Here is a 17,601-nt window from a genome sequence, read left to right on the forward strand (position 1 = left end):
CCTCCTTTCATGTCTGCTCCTTCAAGGATAATGACACTGAAAGTACTTTCAAAAGAGCAGCGTGGTGCAGAAACACCACAACAGTGTCAGTTCAACCAAATCCACTGGAAAAAAAAACAAAACATAGCGTCCTATTTATGCATACATGAGGAGTTGAGCTATGTGGAGAGTTTGTGGTGATGTTTTTTGAATGATGTGTGCTAACCCTTTAAATAATAAGACACCACCATTACTGGAGGTCAAAAACAAAAATAAACATGGTCAGAGAAGAAATGCTGCTTGACAACAAAGTCAAATTTTGCCCGTGTTGCTAAAGGCTGAGACGACAATAGACATTTCAGTGTTTCTGGCTTCTTTTTTTTTGAAGATATATCCTTTGGGCTGTCTGGTTTACATTAGACCAGTCTACACTATCATCACATTGGTTAAAAAAGTCCTTATAAACAAATGTATCAGACCTATTTGCATGGCAAATTAACAGACTGTTTAACCTGCATGCAACCTATTCAACACATTTGCAAACACTTCTGCACCTCAAAAACATTAGACAGACGTATGTTGGATAACCACATTCCAGCTAGAGATTACTGGTGGGAAACATGTGAGAAGATTACATAATGACTATGAAAAATGAAGTTAAGCTACATGTTGACATTCCCTAGTTGGGAATGTGTGTGTGGTTGTGTGGTTATCGGTGTGTTTCCTGACCTGTGAGCATGCCCATGGTTGGTGGCATGGAGCTTCCTGATGACTTCCTCGCTGAAGTCAAAATGAACCCTTCCTCTGGCACAGGGTGAACGCCGGTACATTGCCCCAACACAAATGTGCACTCATGCATACACTACCTGGCACATGCCATCACATGCGTAACCGCAAACACAAGAACAAGAACACACCCAGAGGATTTCCATCACAAGTGCAGCATTTCACACACATGGACCTAATATTCTGAAGTCACACATCATCATACACACTGTATTAATGATAAGTGCAACCCATACAGCAACCCACCCACTTGAAATGAAACCCATGAAGCAAAACTAGCACCATCAAACTTATTAAACCTTAAATTAATAAATGTATGCTACTTATTCAGGCTTCACAGTCATACAATTAGTTGACTGTAACTTATACAACCTCTGATAAAGAAGTTACTCAGCAGCTTATCCATCAGATATCCTCTACTTGGTACCAAAACAAAAACAAAAAAAAAAACAGCAGACAGATATCCGAACACCTTGAAGCACACACTTGATCTCACATCACACACAACAAGCATAAGCAGCAGTCCATATGTCACATTACTGAACTCTTCAAGCCCTTGTCCTCACTGTCTGTCTCCACTCTCTCTCTCTCTCTCTCTCTCTCCCTCTCTCTGTGTGTGTGCTCTCTTTTTGCGGACTCTTCTGTTCGTCACAGGCTATACTTCCTCCCCCTGGTGTGTGTGTGTGTGTGTATACTCATCTTTCTATGGTTGTGTGGACACGTTTTACTCTGATACCATTCTTGTATGGACAGTTTTGTCCTTATGAGGACATTTAAGGGGGTTAAGGATTAGGGTTAAAGTTAGGTTTAGGTTAGGGTTAGGGTCTAGGGAATGCATTATGTCTGTGAGTGTCCTCACAACTATAACGAGACATGACTGTGTGTGACTGTGTGTGTGTATGGTGCTCTGTTCCCTTCAGAGCGGCCTGGCAGACTGGCGAGGAATATCCAAGTTCTGGAGTGGAGTCAATGGAGCGGAGTAGAAATTCGTCCATCACTCACATCCGTGTTAACTGTGTTCAAAGTTTAACTGCTGTTCTGTACGACCTATGACAATTTAAGCGTTCATTTTCCTTTAAATACCCAAAATATATCAGCTGGAAAAGTTCTTTAATTTTTATAGTATGATTACTCTGATTGCAAAAGTTGCTTCTAATTATTTAGAACTTAGGTCTAAAGGTTTGAGTGAAAACTGGTTTGCTATTATTGAAATGCTTAAAAAAACAATCCTGCATTACTGGTTTGGGCATATATGATGTCATGATGACTTACAAGCCCATATGAACTGCACAGAAGTAAATACTCTACATAGCATATAAAAAAATTGTAACTACTGTAAACTTAATAAGTCAACATTTATAAGCTGTATATAAATTTCACAATCAATAATACATTATGACATGGCTGTGGAAGCTGGTGCTTAAACAATACAGGACTATATAGTAAAACACAGTTTTAATTGTAGTCACAATATGTTAGTGGCCACAGTGAGCCAACCCCTCACATCATGATAACAGTGGTGACAGATATAGGAAAAGTAACAAGGAAAGTGCAAAAAGATAACTCAAGATGAAATCTTAACAGCTGTCCAGCTTTCATTGTAATACATTTTCACCATAAGAAGCTTTTTGGCAAATTTGGGCAATTTTGTTGTTTGAGCAGATTAAAAGACAAAAGTCACAGTCAAGAGCAAATTAGCTTTGTATAGATCAAAGCATCTAGCAGTGGGTGTTTTTTCCCACTGATACAACAGAATTTTATTTTGTCATATTATTGTAGGATCTGCTGCATGTATGTTTTTGAATAATATACATGGAAAATGTGCTTATATTGATAAAATCCAGTAAAGAGCTCTCCTCTCCTGAACAACGTGCAAATTCTTCAAAATAAGCCAACAGATAACTAGAGATTTACAATGTGAATATGAGGTGTCTGGACAAAAAGGAGACACGGCTAGACAAGCAACCCTGTTTCTCACATCCTTTAACAGCCAGTACTTATCAAACTTTACAGGAAAACCTTCCTGACGGAGAACTGCATGAGTTTCTGCTAATTACCATCAAGACAGGGCAGGAAAGCTTCAGCGTCATTCATTTGGACACAATCCAGAAAGATGACACATAACGCAAACACTTCAAAAACACATGAGGGGAGGAACAGGTTCACAGGGACTAAAAGTGAATCACTACAACAATCCCACAGTTCAGCCTGTCCAACTACTTCACAATACACAAAGATGAGAAATGGAAGAAGTGGCAGCCACAGGGCTGTATATGTTTCCCCATGCAGCAATAGCAGTGGCATTCCTCCTTAATAACCTCCTGAGGGTTAACCATAGAAGAGCATATAGATGTCCCTACACTAAAATGATATTCATCTATGACACACCAGTGGTAACCGTTTCACATGCAAAGAATACAGTGATCTATGATTGCCCATAGCTGCGTGTGATTTAGGAGACAAAGCTGTTAAAATATTTAGCAAGAGCATCTGTAATGTGATGGAAGCCTCTTTGCCACCTTTCCTTCAAAATTTAAACATCATAGGCATCAACTTTGTAAAAATATCTCACAATTCACAGAGCATATTCTCCATCATTTCTGTCAACCATTCAAATTAGCCTAATGTTAGATGTTATTTGCAAAGAAAAACATATCTATTAAAACTAATTCTGTGATCTTGCATAATTTAACAGCCTCACGCCATTAAACCAAAAGCTGAGAAAAATGTTAAATAGTGAGCAACATTTTATGCTGAGTACAGCTGATTGTGCTTATAAGGTTTAGCCCAGTTGTGTTTCATTTGCTCACTAAAATAAACATCATGCCAAGACAGCGTGGCATGATAATAAACAAAAAACCTTGATATGTATTGTATTCAGCACCACTTCTAATTATAGTGTGTTGCTGTAAAACCTGTCGATGAAACCAAACCACAGCCACTCTTCTGCTTTCATACAACATTTATTTAATATCAAGAAATAAAACTCTTTATTTTGGCCTTTTGCATCTTCCTGCCTTTGGAATCCAACACAGCAGCTAAGTTTTAATTGGTTAAACACTATTATTAGGTCAAAGCAAAAAGAAGCAGCACCCCTCCATGAACATCAGAGGGCACCATCTCATTCAACAGAAAATTAATTTTTCAGGTCTGCATCCACAAGATGGCGATGTGTAACTACACCATTTAGCCTCGAGTCACTACAGACAGACCATGAAACTCACATTTACAGGATGTGGCATGTAAGATATGACACCAGATGCGCCATGCCCTATGGAAAGCACTCAGAGCTGGTATTACACAGGGTGTGAACATAGATCCTTCAACTGTTATTTCATACTGGATCAAAATGACAAATGAAATGGTTGGGAGGAGGAAAGCAGCTGCAAAGCTGCTGTGACAACATGATGAGAGCCTGTGACCTCAGCATCCTACAGCCAGTTAAGAGGATCAATGGGAACCTTTATACAAACAACAGCAAACCTGTCTATGCTGAAAGCTTAGTTCTTGCATTTTCACTGTTCTTTATTTATTGGCATTAATACAATAATCTTATATTTCCCTCTTTTATTCAAATGGAAACCTGATTTTGATTCATGTCTAGCATTTTTATTACTCATGCTACTGTAAAACATTCTATGCACAGAATAACACCTAACATTGTTTGACCTGTAGCTTTTCACTTGCAGAGGACCATAATTAAACATCAATCAGGCAAACATTTGATGGCTTAAGGTAGGCCTGTCAGATTGTTGCTGCCAAGCTGCACCTCTGGCAGGTCCTTAATATTGATACTGCACTGCAGATGAGGAAACCCAAAAGGCAAACCTTAGAAAAAAGTCTTTGTGTCTTGTTGATAACAAACTGTAATCTCAGACGTATTTGACAGAACCTTGACAGGCACAACAGCATTGACATGAAAGCCGTTTCCCTCATATAAACACAAATGCGATCACATTATATCAGGATCAAAACAACAGCCCTGATCCCTGAAAGCTATTTAAATATAAACTCTACAAACAGAGTAAAGACACTGACAGAGTTCAGAAGGGCAGACTGAAAATAAGAAAATAGATTTATCAAAACAGTGACAGACAAAAGTGTGGAAAGATACACATGATATCTTTGCTGGAGTGGGAGAAAAAGATCCACACGAGAACATAAATGCTAATTTACTAAAATGCTTTAAAACGATTTAAAAATTCATCCTGTAAATTGATAATATATGATCTATTCACTCAATATTAATATTCCATTAAAGAACACAGAACAGTGCATTCAGGGACTGCACATTAACATGAGCTCTTAGCTAAATGGTGTAAAGCATCTCTTGTCATTGTATGGCATTAATGTTTTCCTTACACATGGCCCCTGATAAATAAACTTGCAATGGAAAATACAAACATTAACTGAACTAGCCTGTGGTGATCTTAACAACTTGTCTTTGACCCTTAAAGAAAGTGTGATCACCTACAGTAACTAACGCCTTGGGCTATTACCAGTCTGCAGAACCGATGAGGATTTTAGGTGAGTGGCAAAATGGCTTTCAGAACACACAGCAAAACCTTTGGTCATGCATTTAAACTGTTCTTAAAAAACGGCCTGGGGTCGTGCCTAGCTGAGAAACAGACATTGTATGTGGCATCATTTGGAGAACACAAAGAGTCTTCTCAATTTGGACCAAATTTCAGCCATGCATTACAACCCCTCCAGAAGTCATTTTAAATAAGCAAGTATTAAATGTACTGTAGGTTCTAAAACCCATTAACACTCTGCAAACAGAAATGTTAGGAACCTTGCTACCTGCTACTGTCATTTAAATTGGCTTTATATAATATCACAGAATATGTACTGAAACTTAAATGAAGCACTTCAAAAGGTCCAGAGCTTTTTACCTCTCATGTCCTTAACCTGAGACAGCAGAAATAGGTTTAATTTAAAGAATCACCACTAACCACTGAACTAGTGCATTTGCAGAAAGAGTAATTCACACAACAGGTTAGTAAGTACAGGTGTCTCAGTCGCCATGGTGACCACTGCGTCCTTCCTGATTCAGGTGAAGAGGCAAGGCAGTGGCAGGGCATCCCACAGTTTGAGTGTGTATTTATATAACACTCCACTTGCTGAGTGTCTTCAGATGGAAGTGTGAGTTAATGTGAAATGACTCTAGTATGATGCTGGTGGAGAAATGTTTGGGAAAAGTCTCCTGTCTACATGTCACCTCCACAGAGTGGGTGATTTTAGAACAGTTAAATGACCCTGATTGGTTTGAGTGTAGTTCATTTTATTCACTTCTCACCTTGACACTCTGGCCGGCATTATAACGGAGAGGAGAGGAGAGGAGAGGAGAGGAGAGGAGAGGAGAGGAGAGGAGAGGAGAGGAGGAGAGGAGAGGAGAGGAGAGGAGAGGAGAGGAGAGGAGAGGAGAGGAGAGGAGAGGAGAGGAGAGGAGAGGAGAGGAGAGGAGAGGAGAGGAGAGGAGGAGAGGAGAGGAGAGGAGAGGATTTGGGGGAAAGCTGAGGAACTGACATGAGATGAGAGGAAATGGTAAAGTATGAAAACTAAGAGGCTGATACGGTCAAAAGGAGGTAATAAGCCCTTAGCTCCAAGCTGCCACATTTGATTTTCCGATAGAGAGAGAATCAGAGATCAGCAGGTGGCTGACTTGCCAATCTTACCTCTACATGGCTTTTTCAATCTCCCCCCCACCCTCTCTCTGTATAAATCTAATTCCCCTCTCTGAAAGAGAGGGCACTGCAGTCAGTCCCCCTGTGATTAACCTAATCCCCTGGTTGAAAAGTGGCTCTCGGTGCCAACATTTTGCCGTATTTGACGTCAGCAGTACTCACGTTGTGATAACCAACAAAGTGTGAATGTTAAGCAGGGCAAAACTGGCCACAGCCAGCAAAAACTCTAAAAGGAGGAATTACAATACCACATAAAATCACAGAAGCTTGTGTGATGAAAAAACAAAATCATGAAAGATTTTAGTTATGTCACACGTGTAGTTATAATAATAAAAGAGCTGAGTGACGGAGTTGTGTTTGAAAGAAAAAGTCACCCATTCATTCACTCACTGTAAAAACTCTAGTAGACCCCGGTTTGTATTAAAGTATAGCAAGTTTTCAGGTTCTAGTAGAAAATGTTTAACAATAAAAAACATGAAAACAAATGTTTTTTTTTTCTAAAACCTGGTTTAGGATGTTGGTTAAAAGTTCATTCTTGTCCTTGGAAACAGTGACTGAAAAATCAAAGTCCAACACAGTTTTCCGCAGCTTAAATAATGTGATTTTTGTTTTGTTTGAATGCAGGCGTTGAAGTTTAATGGATCTGGCCTAAGTAACAAAAGCAGAATATGTAGAAACAAAATAAATTAGTTTTGCTCTTAAGTAATTAGCTAAATAACATGTTTTTATCAATAAGAACATTTAATAAGATTTTCAGGTAATTTACCCAACAATGTCAGTCTCAGTTATTTGACTGTATATACTACAAAGAAAACCTATACTGTTCAAAGGAACAGTAAAATACACAATAATATTATAGTCTGTAGGTGTTTATGTTGTGTGTCTTTAATTCTGTGGGTGCTGGGGTGAGCACCGTTGCTCCTAGGCGCTCCAGTGATTCACTTTCGGTTCACAAATCAAGTTGAATGAATGAGGGAATGTTAACAAAATCCTAAGCAGGCAGCTCTGCACTCACTTCAATTGTTCAGAACATGCATGAGGGATTCTTTTTTCAACAGACAGTAATCTAAGCTTGTGTACTTTTAGGTAACCCTAAAAATACATTATAGCTACAATACTACTCATCGTAGTTAATTTGGATTGTTACCAAATTCATGTAGGTCCTGTTGGATGAGCCTTCACAGGACTACTTAAATTAGATTGGGTCCTGCTGAAAATTCATTTTCAGATCCCCTCTTACTGTGGAGCACCAACAGTGTATCCAAACTAGCAGAGCACTCTTTAAATGTGTTAGTTAGGTCTAAATAAGGCACTGTAAACAAGCATGGATAGAAACTGGTATGATTAAAGTTCAATTGCACATTACTGAGTTGACATGAGTGGAAGTGTCTGTAATCAATGCAAAGGAGAAAGAGAGTAGGAAGAATAAAGACAAAAAATAAATAAATAAATAAAAAGAGCAATTTTCACACCACCATAGCTCTCCTTTTATCCACTGAGGTGATTTTCTTGTTGCTGAAAGTGTTATTAGCAATTTCCTACAGTGATCTACACAAAGTACACCACTGAGCTTCCACTACAAAGGGCTGAGTCTAATAAAAGGACACACTGTGTGCTCACACACACACACACACACACACACACATACACAGCCTACATTTATATACAAGTGACTACAAAGACAAACAAAACGACTTCCATCATGTGGCTCTTGCTCGTATTTAGGAGAAGCAGGGGATTTTATTGTGTGTGTGTGTGTGTGTGTGCAGGGGCCCATTGTGTTACCTGTCCATGTGCCCATGCTGTACTAGTTAGGAACTACATAATGAGGAAATACTAACAGTTGAAAAAAATGCTAAGATCCTGAGAGTATTAACTGACCATTTTATTTGTTTTTGCCAAAGTATCCAAACTATAATACAAATTTTACTCTTCATGACTTCTACTTATAAACCTGTTGGAGTAAAAGTATTTTTTAGGGGTTATGTTGAGGCATTCACACTCAAACTGACACACACTGACTCATACACAACTTTCACATTTTCCCTTAATCTTCAAATACCAAGCCCAGGAGTGACAACAATAAAACGAACGGACTGTCGAGAACTTTCTGTCTGGATAACATTACTGTCATGGCTGCCTTTGTGCCAGAAATCAATTCATTTCATTTTGTTTGTTTATTGTTCTGTGCATGTCTCGACTCAATAACTTACCTAATTTGACTCATCAATGGTGAAAATGTAAGACTGGTATTACTGAACCAATCTTACCAACCAAAAAGTAGCTGAGGTGTTGCATCTTGGAATCCCACTACGGATCGTCACAGAACAGTTTCAGAAATTCAGCAGGATAATCTCACCATCCATCATTTGACAACAACCACCAGTTTGAGTAAAGCAGAAGGTGGTTCCAGCTCTGGCTGACTGCAGAAAATCACCTTACATGCTTATTTCAATCATCTCTCAAATACTGCAGCTCATCAGCTTTCAGCAGAAAGGATGAAAAAGAAAGTTTCAGCCAATTTAAAAATAATCCTCAGTCTGTCATTCAGGAAGGAGCACAATATTTGTAGCACTGCCAAACTCTTTCTAAATCCTCGAAATTAAAGGCCAGGATCATTTAAAAACCAAGACCAGACAAAAAATACATGTGTTCTAGTCCTCCAAGCCAGTGTTGATCAGAGCATCTGTTCCATGCCAGTTTCACATCTGTGCCTGTCTCTGTCCTTCTGACACTGACGCCGTTCCTCTTTTTAGTCTCTGCCTCAGTTCAGTCTGCTGGACCACGTACAGGTCACATTTCATGGATGATGTTTAATCCCCCAGCCCTAAGTATATTTCTGTGGGCTCCCATAACAACTGCTAAACAGTGTCTCTATGAAATTATTCCAGGCGTATATTTTAATGTAACTTTCCAAACAAAAAATGTCATTTCTGAATTCAGTTTCCTCAAAACCTCAGTCTTTAATACCAATACGCTGCTCCATAACATTTCTCTCTTTAACAACAAATCAGTCTAATCTGAAACAATAACATATACAAGATTGCACCGCTGACAGTGGCATAGTTTTGACTAAGTCTGCCAAAGAGCCCCTAACAATGCCCGTAACATCTCGTGGTGTTTTTATTCAAATATTTGCCCATAATGACAATAACATATAACATATAAACATTTTACAATGGTTTCCCTTCTCATGTGACCCTTCATAGCACTCTCTGTGTCACAACAATCATGTCTGTCTCACCGTACATGCCGATTGCATCTACACAGGGTCAGATTACATGGAGCAGGGGTACACAGTATGAAGCAATAAGGACTACAGCAAACAACTCATGGCACACAACCCTCGCTCCTGAACACACATCACACACATCAAGCACTGCACATTTCAACAAGCCAGCCCTACTGGCTGCACGAACTGTGTGTATCAAATCATGTTTTACCAAACACAAACAACAACTGAATACAAAACCTCCCTTTACACTGGTGCCCACTTTGTTAGTCCATTCAGAGTATAGCAGGCATGTGAAACTGCCTAGCAACAAGTGGGCTCGAAAGCACTTGACTCATGGCTCTGTGTGGTCGGCCATTGTTTGCTTTGAAACCTTGTCCTTTTCACTGCATTCTGTTTGGGTGCAGGAAATGATTCTTTGAGAGAATTTCTATGGATGGAACAAAAAAAAAAAAAAAAGCTTTTTGTTGGATGAGCTGATGAAGTCGCAGAAACATTTTGTATTTGAAAAAATGATAGCTGTTGTTGGCGATACTGACGTATGCCCATCAATGCAGAGACAGATTTTAATGTGCATCTGTATCAAACATCACCGATAATATTACTCAACGGTCAGTGACCTGGACTGGACTGAAACTTGTTAATCTTGCAGATGATCAATATTTTTGCATTAAGTCTAATAGCTTCCTATAATGTCAGCAGGTCACCCACTGAGAATCAACACCCAGCTCAGTGTGGCCCATTTGTCTTTGAGTTATTGTGTACCAGACAAACTGATAGCAGCTCTGACCCTGTGCTGCCTGCACAGCACAAAGCAGCAGAGAGCCAAATTTAACAGCTAATGAAGTCATTTACACATCTATCAACTAAAGACTGTTGTAGACCAAACCAATGTTTTAAAAGAGTCCATATAACTTGCAGCTGAACAGCTGTCACTGAGAGCTTATCAGTTACAACAATGTCGGTCTAAAATTAGCTAATGTTAGCTACCATATGTGATTGGTCATACCAGACCATGTAAGCCTGTGACAGCAAAGCTCCAGAGTCTCTAAACTGAGCAAATATGCATTTTGTTGTTGTTCAGCCTCATCTGTGAGAGTAAGGATGTGCTATTTTAAAATTCTCTGTAATTCCCTGATCTCTAAAAAAGCTTATACAAAACTCAGCTGCTACATGGTAGGATCTTAACTGCTGCAAACATCCTCACTTCCCTACACTGGCGACCTGTTGCTTCATGGACTGGTTACAATATTAAGCTGTTTACTTTATGGCCCAGGTTATATTTCTGACCTTTTGTTGCCGTATGTCCCTTCCTGCTCCCTGAGGCCTCTCTCATTGTGCCTGACACAATGGCGATTACTTTGTTGGTGCTTAATGCTGGTTATTTATTGTTTGTTTTATTTACTTTTATCACTTATTATTTTATTGTTATTCTTATTAACTGGCATGCCAGAAACATAACTTCAGTGTAAATTACTCCTGTGTCTGCTGGACGTGTAAGTAAGTGATTATGCTCAGTAACATTTAAGCCCTAACTTCGTAAATATATCCGAGCTGTGTTACTTTGTGATTATTTTGGAGCCAAACATGATGATGATGATGATGCAATTTTGATGAAAATTTCTTAACTGAATTCGATAAATAAGAATGTCTAATCTTTAATCTGACAAATTAAAGATTTGTATTATACAACCCCAATTCCAAAAAAGTCGGGATGCTGTGTAAAATCGACAAATACAAAATGCAGTGATTTGCAAATCTTTTTTGAATTTTATTCACAATAGAACATAGAAAACATATAAGTTTAAAGTGAAAAAAATGTACCATTTTAAGAAAAAATAAAGTTATTATTATGCAGACTTTTGAACTGAGAGCTGATAACAAGCCGGAGAGTCCCTCTTCTCTTTAGTTTGGAGGATGTAGCACCCATGGTTGCCAAAAAGAATGTCAAATTTTAATTCGTCTGGTCACAGAACAGTTTTCCACTTTGCCACAGAACATTTTATATGAGCTTTGGCCCAGAGAACACGGCAGTGTTTCTGGATCATCTACACATATGGTTTCATCTTTTCATGACAGGGCTTCAACTTGCATTTTTTGATGGCACTGTGTTCAACTCTGACTCTCTAAGGTTACTATGTTGCCATTTAACCTAATGAGTTGCAAGACATAATTCCAACTCTTCGCTGTTAGCACCACTTACTTTTCCAACCTTTTGTTGCTTCTATCCAAAATTTGAGACATGTTGCTGCCACCAATTTCAAAATTTGTGGTTTTGTCTTATATAACAATACAACAAACCACTAGACCCAGCCAAAATATAAAAGTACTGTATTTCTCTCCCTGTTTTTGTAGCTGACAGCTCTGCCTTCTGCTTATTGCAAAAAACTCACAGACGGAGTGTGATTCAAAGTTCAGCTAACTCATATGCACACATGCAGTCACACGCATGCTTAGAGCCAGGCATCGACTCATCCTGAAATGAAGACACGCAACGAAAGAAAACATTACTCAGCCTGGATATTCTACAGTCGTACAGTATACAACACAATCACACACACGCACAGACACACACACACTGACGCACCCATTAGATGGGAAATTCTTCAAACACACCAACATAAGAAAGAGAGAGAGATAGGAAGAAACACAGACACAAAAGCACTGAGGTGAGAGACGTTTCCATGGCAACCAGATTCGTAAGCCTGACTCCACCAATAAGCTGTGACCTTATAGTAAGCCCAAGGATTTATAATACACCTGAGGCAATGACTCGACAGCATTTTAGCCAGACATCTTTCTGTGAGGCTCTGATGGCTTTTTAGTAATATATTTCTAATACTGCAGTTGACTAAAGATACAATAATCTCTCTATGTATTTGATTTCATCTGAATTGATTTACTGTATGCATTGTATATGTAGTATCAAACAGGAGTAGTCTAAAGTAGCAAGTAGTTATCAGCATGAACCTCGCAGCCTTTTCCTAGAATGAGTAAATCCACACAAAAACAATGCAATTCAAATTTTTTACTGAAGCTTCAGCAAAAAACCAACACCTGAACGATGCTGATGCCTAAATCTGTTAATCCCCTCAGCATCTATGAGTAAATGTAGTTGAAGGCCTGACATTCATCTCTAAACAAAATCTGTATTTAAACCCCAGTAGCCACTTTATTAGGTACACCTCTACAATCTAATATAACCTAACACATAAATTTATCTAGATTTTCCATTTATGTTTATAGTCAGAAAGGTGGCAATTCTACTTTATTATCTGACAAACCTGTACCGAATAAATTGGGAACTATGCCTGCGTATAAATGTACAACTTGCAAAACAATGAAGAAGAGTTGACTAAATTATCCACAGTGCACTCAACAGTCTTGTATGAGAAAGGTCTTTTTTTTTTAAAAAAAAAAAAAAAACACACCCAAAGGTGCAGGATTACTTGTCAATTTAAATTAATCCATATTTTAGGAGTCCATGTTGCCTGGGCATGAGAAAATAAAAGTGGAAAAGATTTAGTCTGGTAGAAAAACAAACCAGGTGGAGTGTTGTGATGAGGGATTAGGTGGTATAGAGCTGTGGCAATGATCATTGCTGTGAATGACTAATAGTCTGGATGGTGAACAAAGCAGGCAAGAGCTGAAAAACACAACACGAAGAGGAAAAAAGTAGGGATCACTAATCCTCTGCCTTTCTTAAAATTTGACTATTGCATGACAGGGGTTGTAGTATCATTTATGATAATTATTTATAATTATACTTGACCAATTTAAGACTGATGCAACAATGACATTCCTCGTTTCCAGTGAGACTGTATTGAGGTTCCTGAAAAAGAAACAATTACATGCTAATTATGTGGAAAATCATTAGTGTGTAGCTTAGAGTCTTTTGGTCAGTGCACAACAGGTCAGCTTAATATGAAAAAATAAAATCAATGTCTATGGGGAGGCATTAAATGAAAAATATTTGGACTACAAAACTTTTAAAAAGAAATGACTAATAAATATTTGGCTTGGTTTACATTTATCAGTTTGGGGGAACTCAAAACAAAAAGATCAGCACATCACAGAATGGAGATCAGGTCATTGAGTAACTATTAGATGGCATTTGTTGAATGAACACACTGTACTGTTTAGAAAGAGATCTCAAAATCTACATCTCCAGTAGATTTTGCTGTATAATCTTAATGCACCACACAGGTCAGAAAATGATTCACATTTTTCTTTCTATCTCAATAACTAGAGCACTGAACAGGTGAAGGGAATGTATTGGAGACCTTTTAATATGTGCAAAGTGCATTTAAATAGCAGCAGTACATATTAATGTGGAAATGAGCTGCTTTCCCAGCTAAGGTATTATTTAAATATGTGACTTCCTTGGCATCACTGCCGACAGATCAAATACTGAAAGAAAAAAAAGGTGCTGTCTAGCTTCCTGCCACTGTGGCCGCCAATGCATGTCACAACCCACAGCCACCCAGCCATCGACCTGTGGGCTCTGATTCTTCATGCTTCTCTGCAGGGGGGCTGCATTGATCTCACTCTGCTCTCACTTTCACTGGCTTAAATTATCCTTGGTAGGGAGCGACATGAATCCTTTAGCGTCAACACCAAAGCAAAACCTATGCTCTCATTCCTTCCCAATTAAAATGGCCTCAGTCGATATGTGAAATGGTAGCACTGTATGTGCGAAATATTAAGAAAACCTGTGGCTATAGATTTTATTGATTTTTTAAAATTTTTTTAATCATGTTCTTGGAGGATCAGATTCAAATAAAAACACGGTTTAGCTCAAGGAGGATTTAACTACAATTCAATATCAGGTATATAACTAATAGTGCATATAAATATGACAATATCCAAACTGAGAAATACTGTCCTAAATTCTAAAAATTCCAAATTATGGTGAAGGCTTGATGCATGATGTGCTGCTCTAACCAGATGTAAAGCACACACTCATAGACAGTACACAGTGTACACCACAAATGCTACCAGTGACATCACTGCAACTCACATAGTATTGCACAAACTAATGTAATTATCACCAGGGCTTGACTTAACATACACAGTCTCTGAGACTGTCCATCTATGTCCATGTAAGACTGTGCACAAGGTGTGTGCACATGTCAGTGTGTGACACTGTGACGCACATAGTTACAAGCAAACATTGCTGCTTGGTTGCCATGGCCGGTGGTTTCAACAAAGCTGAGCTTCAAATAGCTTCCTGCATCTTCTTCCCATCTCTGTCTTTTTCTTCAAGTCAGTTCTATTTTTCTTAACCTATTTTTCCACTTCTGTAGCTGCTCTTTTTCATTTTTATTGGCTGATCATTCCACTTCCTCTGTTCTATTTTCCATCTGCCTTTCTTTTGTAAGTCTTTCTTCTTTTGGCCTCTGATTTCCTTCCTGTTTAAGACAATTCTTCATAAGTTATTGTGCCATGCCATTATGTCGTTGTCGATCATTAGATCTCTTGTACATCAGTGCGTGTGTGCAGCTCTACTCCTTACCTTTGTCTTTCTTTGAGTTCAACAGTGTATTATGTGCTGGCTTCCAACCAGGGCCTCATTTTGTCTTTTCTTAGTCTGTCTCCCACAAACCTCGGATTTCACTTCTTCTTCCTGACTACTTTACTTTGAGATGTTGTTTATTCTATGTAGAAGCAGCACTTTGTGCCACAACAATCAGAGATGACAAGGCATGTGTACTTTAAACTCATGTACATCAATCCATCCGTCCATATGCATCAGCTTATCACATGCAAGGTAGCAGGGTACTGGAGTTAATCCCAGCATGCCCTGAGCACAGAGGAGGTTGCTGTCTTTTACTAGGCTAACACACAAACAACACATTTACACTCACGTGTACATGCAATTTACAGGTTTGACAGTCTGCTGGACCCTCTTTTGCAGGACCCTGCTGTAAGCTGTCCTACAGAAGTTGAGCTTTCTCATACTCCAATAAATGGAACACACCCTCTGGCTCACTTTTTAAAATCAAAAACCACTGGGACAGTCAGAGCCCAACAGCCCAACACTTCTGAATGTGTTTTATTAGCAAAGAGAAAACGTTTTTAACCTCTGAATACATCTACTGTATTTTGCCTTGTTGCAGAGGAGTGGGCAAGTCTGACAATAGCTTTAATTCCATGTCATCAATTTCCTGAGTATTTGCTATAAACAGTCTGGGCAAAATATTACTTTACCTGCCCTTCTCCATGGCCTCCCAAAACTATAGCGACACTTTTTTTTCCTCCTTCCATTCATATGGAAGCTGCGGTTCTATCCTGCTGAAATTTGTCTTTCAGCACTTTGGCCTACTTCATCCTGACATCTTCCTTCTTGGGTTCTCAGGTTGCCACCACAACAGACACTAACCTGCCTTCTTGCCATAACTCTAGTCAGCAACATCCTCAATAGAGGCTTTGCACATGGCCTACTAAAGTTTCATATCCCAAACCATCTGTGGGATGCAGGGGGAAAAAAACACCTGCATTGTTATTCGAAAATCTTAATTAAAATTCAGATACCACTCTGGCACTTATAAGGTAAGCCATTCCTCTGGGCTCCTCCTGTCAGGGACTATTAAGTGCAGCAGAACTACCAACCACCTTCTGAGTGTCACCTTTACTATGACCCCACCTAGTGATTCCAAGAACCAGATACATGAAACTAGTTTAGAATGTAAACACAACTAGAGCACAGAAAAACAAAACAAAAACAACTTTGTCTACCTGAGCTACTACAAGATGTGTAAGTTAAATTCACAGATAATAATGCAGACATGCAGAGTTTGGGGAACAGCAGTGGGCAATTTCTGTCCTTGAGGGCCAATGCCCTGTTTTCCATCTGTCCCTGCCCTACCTACTGCTGATTACCTGGAGCAGGTGTGTTCAGTCAATCCGAAGCTGGAAGATACCATCTAGAGGTGCACGCAAGTGCACGCACACACAGTACTGTCTGTAACCTGAATCTAGGAATCAGTTTTCAAGCCTTTCTTTAAGACACACATACTCTCATACCTAGTCACTCTGTCTCTCACACACACAAAGATACAGAGGGACACTTAGCTTACAGTTGGCCCAGGAAACATTGTGAGAGCCAAATAATTTATATGACACCAAGCAGCACATGGGAACAGATTAGAAGGAAACCTACATGATACTGGTTTACAAAAAACAAAGAAGGCAGCATCATCACAGAGGAGAACAGTCCTCATTCTCTTCTTTCACCCATTCTTTGCTTATCCTCTATCTCTGATATTCTTCCTGCATGTTCATCTACCCATCGTATAGCTTCTCCATGTCACTCAGCTAAATACTCTGACCTCTCATGTTACACTCCAGGATTTCTCGGGCTCTATTATTGAATAGGGAGGAGTATTTATTGCTTGTTCAACAGTTCAGTACCTGTGCACTACAGCAAGATAGAGACAAATGTGACACAATCATCCTAGTCAGTACTGCTGCAGAGACCTTCAACACGGTATCAAACACGGTGTCTCTTTTAAATTACTTGTGCATCCCTGAATCATTGTTAGTGATCATGGTTTGCTCAGTGTGAAACACTGCAGGTGGCCCAAAAATACAGCAACTGACAGGGCGAGGCTGGGAGAAACGATGAGACGAATAAGCCCAGTGGTCGTGAGGCTTTTTTGCAGGCATTAAAGGGTTGTTTCAATCCTTTGCTGCTGCCTATAGGTTTGTATGCTGTTCTCTCCAATAGCAAAACTATACTGTAAGTCATGTAACACAGCCTGTATTAAAGTCTTAAGCCCTACATGGCAAGGAATCAGTAGCCAGAAGGTTGGGCAAAACAGGGAAAGAGGATGGATGACAAGAACTGAAAGGAGAGACAAAACGCAGAGAAATGAAAAGAGATACTAAGCAGACGAAAAGGGGGAAACAAGCGGA

General features: G+C 39.2%; 1 protein-coding gene across 2 annotated transcripts in view; it reads right to left on the reverse strand.

Annotated features, from left to right (window-relative positions):
• pde4ba (phosphodiesterase 4B, cAMP-specific a) overlaps positions 1 to 17,601 on the reverse strand; it is a 142,561-nt gene that overhangs the window by 63,597 nt on the left and 61,363 nt on the right. The window contains exon 1 of one of the 2 annotated variants that reach the window (XM_026323698.2): positions 709 to 1,259. The exons of the other annotated variant lie outside the window; for it this stretch is intronic. Coding sequence (XP_026179483.1) covers positions 709 to 809 — 101 coding nt within the window. The 5' untranslated portion in view covers positions 810 to 1,259. Of the gene's footprint in view, positions 1 to 708; positions 1,260 to 17,601 lie in introns of those variants that run through there. 2 annotated transcript variants of the gene reach the window in all.

This window comes from Mastacembelus armatus, chromosome 4, assembly GCF_900324485.2.
Source record: "Mastacembelus armatus chromosome 4, fMasArm1.2, whole genome shotgun sequence".
NCBI lineage: Eukaryota > Metazoa > Chordata > Actinopteri > Synbranchiformes > Mastacembelidae > Mastacembelus > Mastacembelus armatus.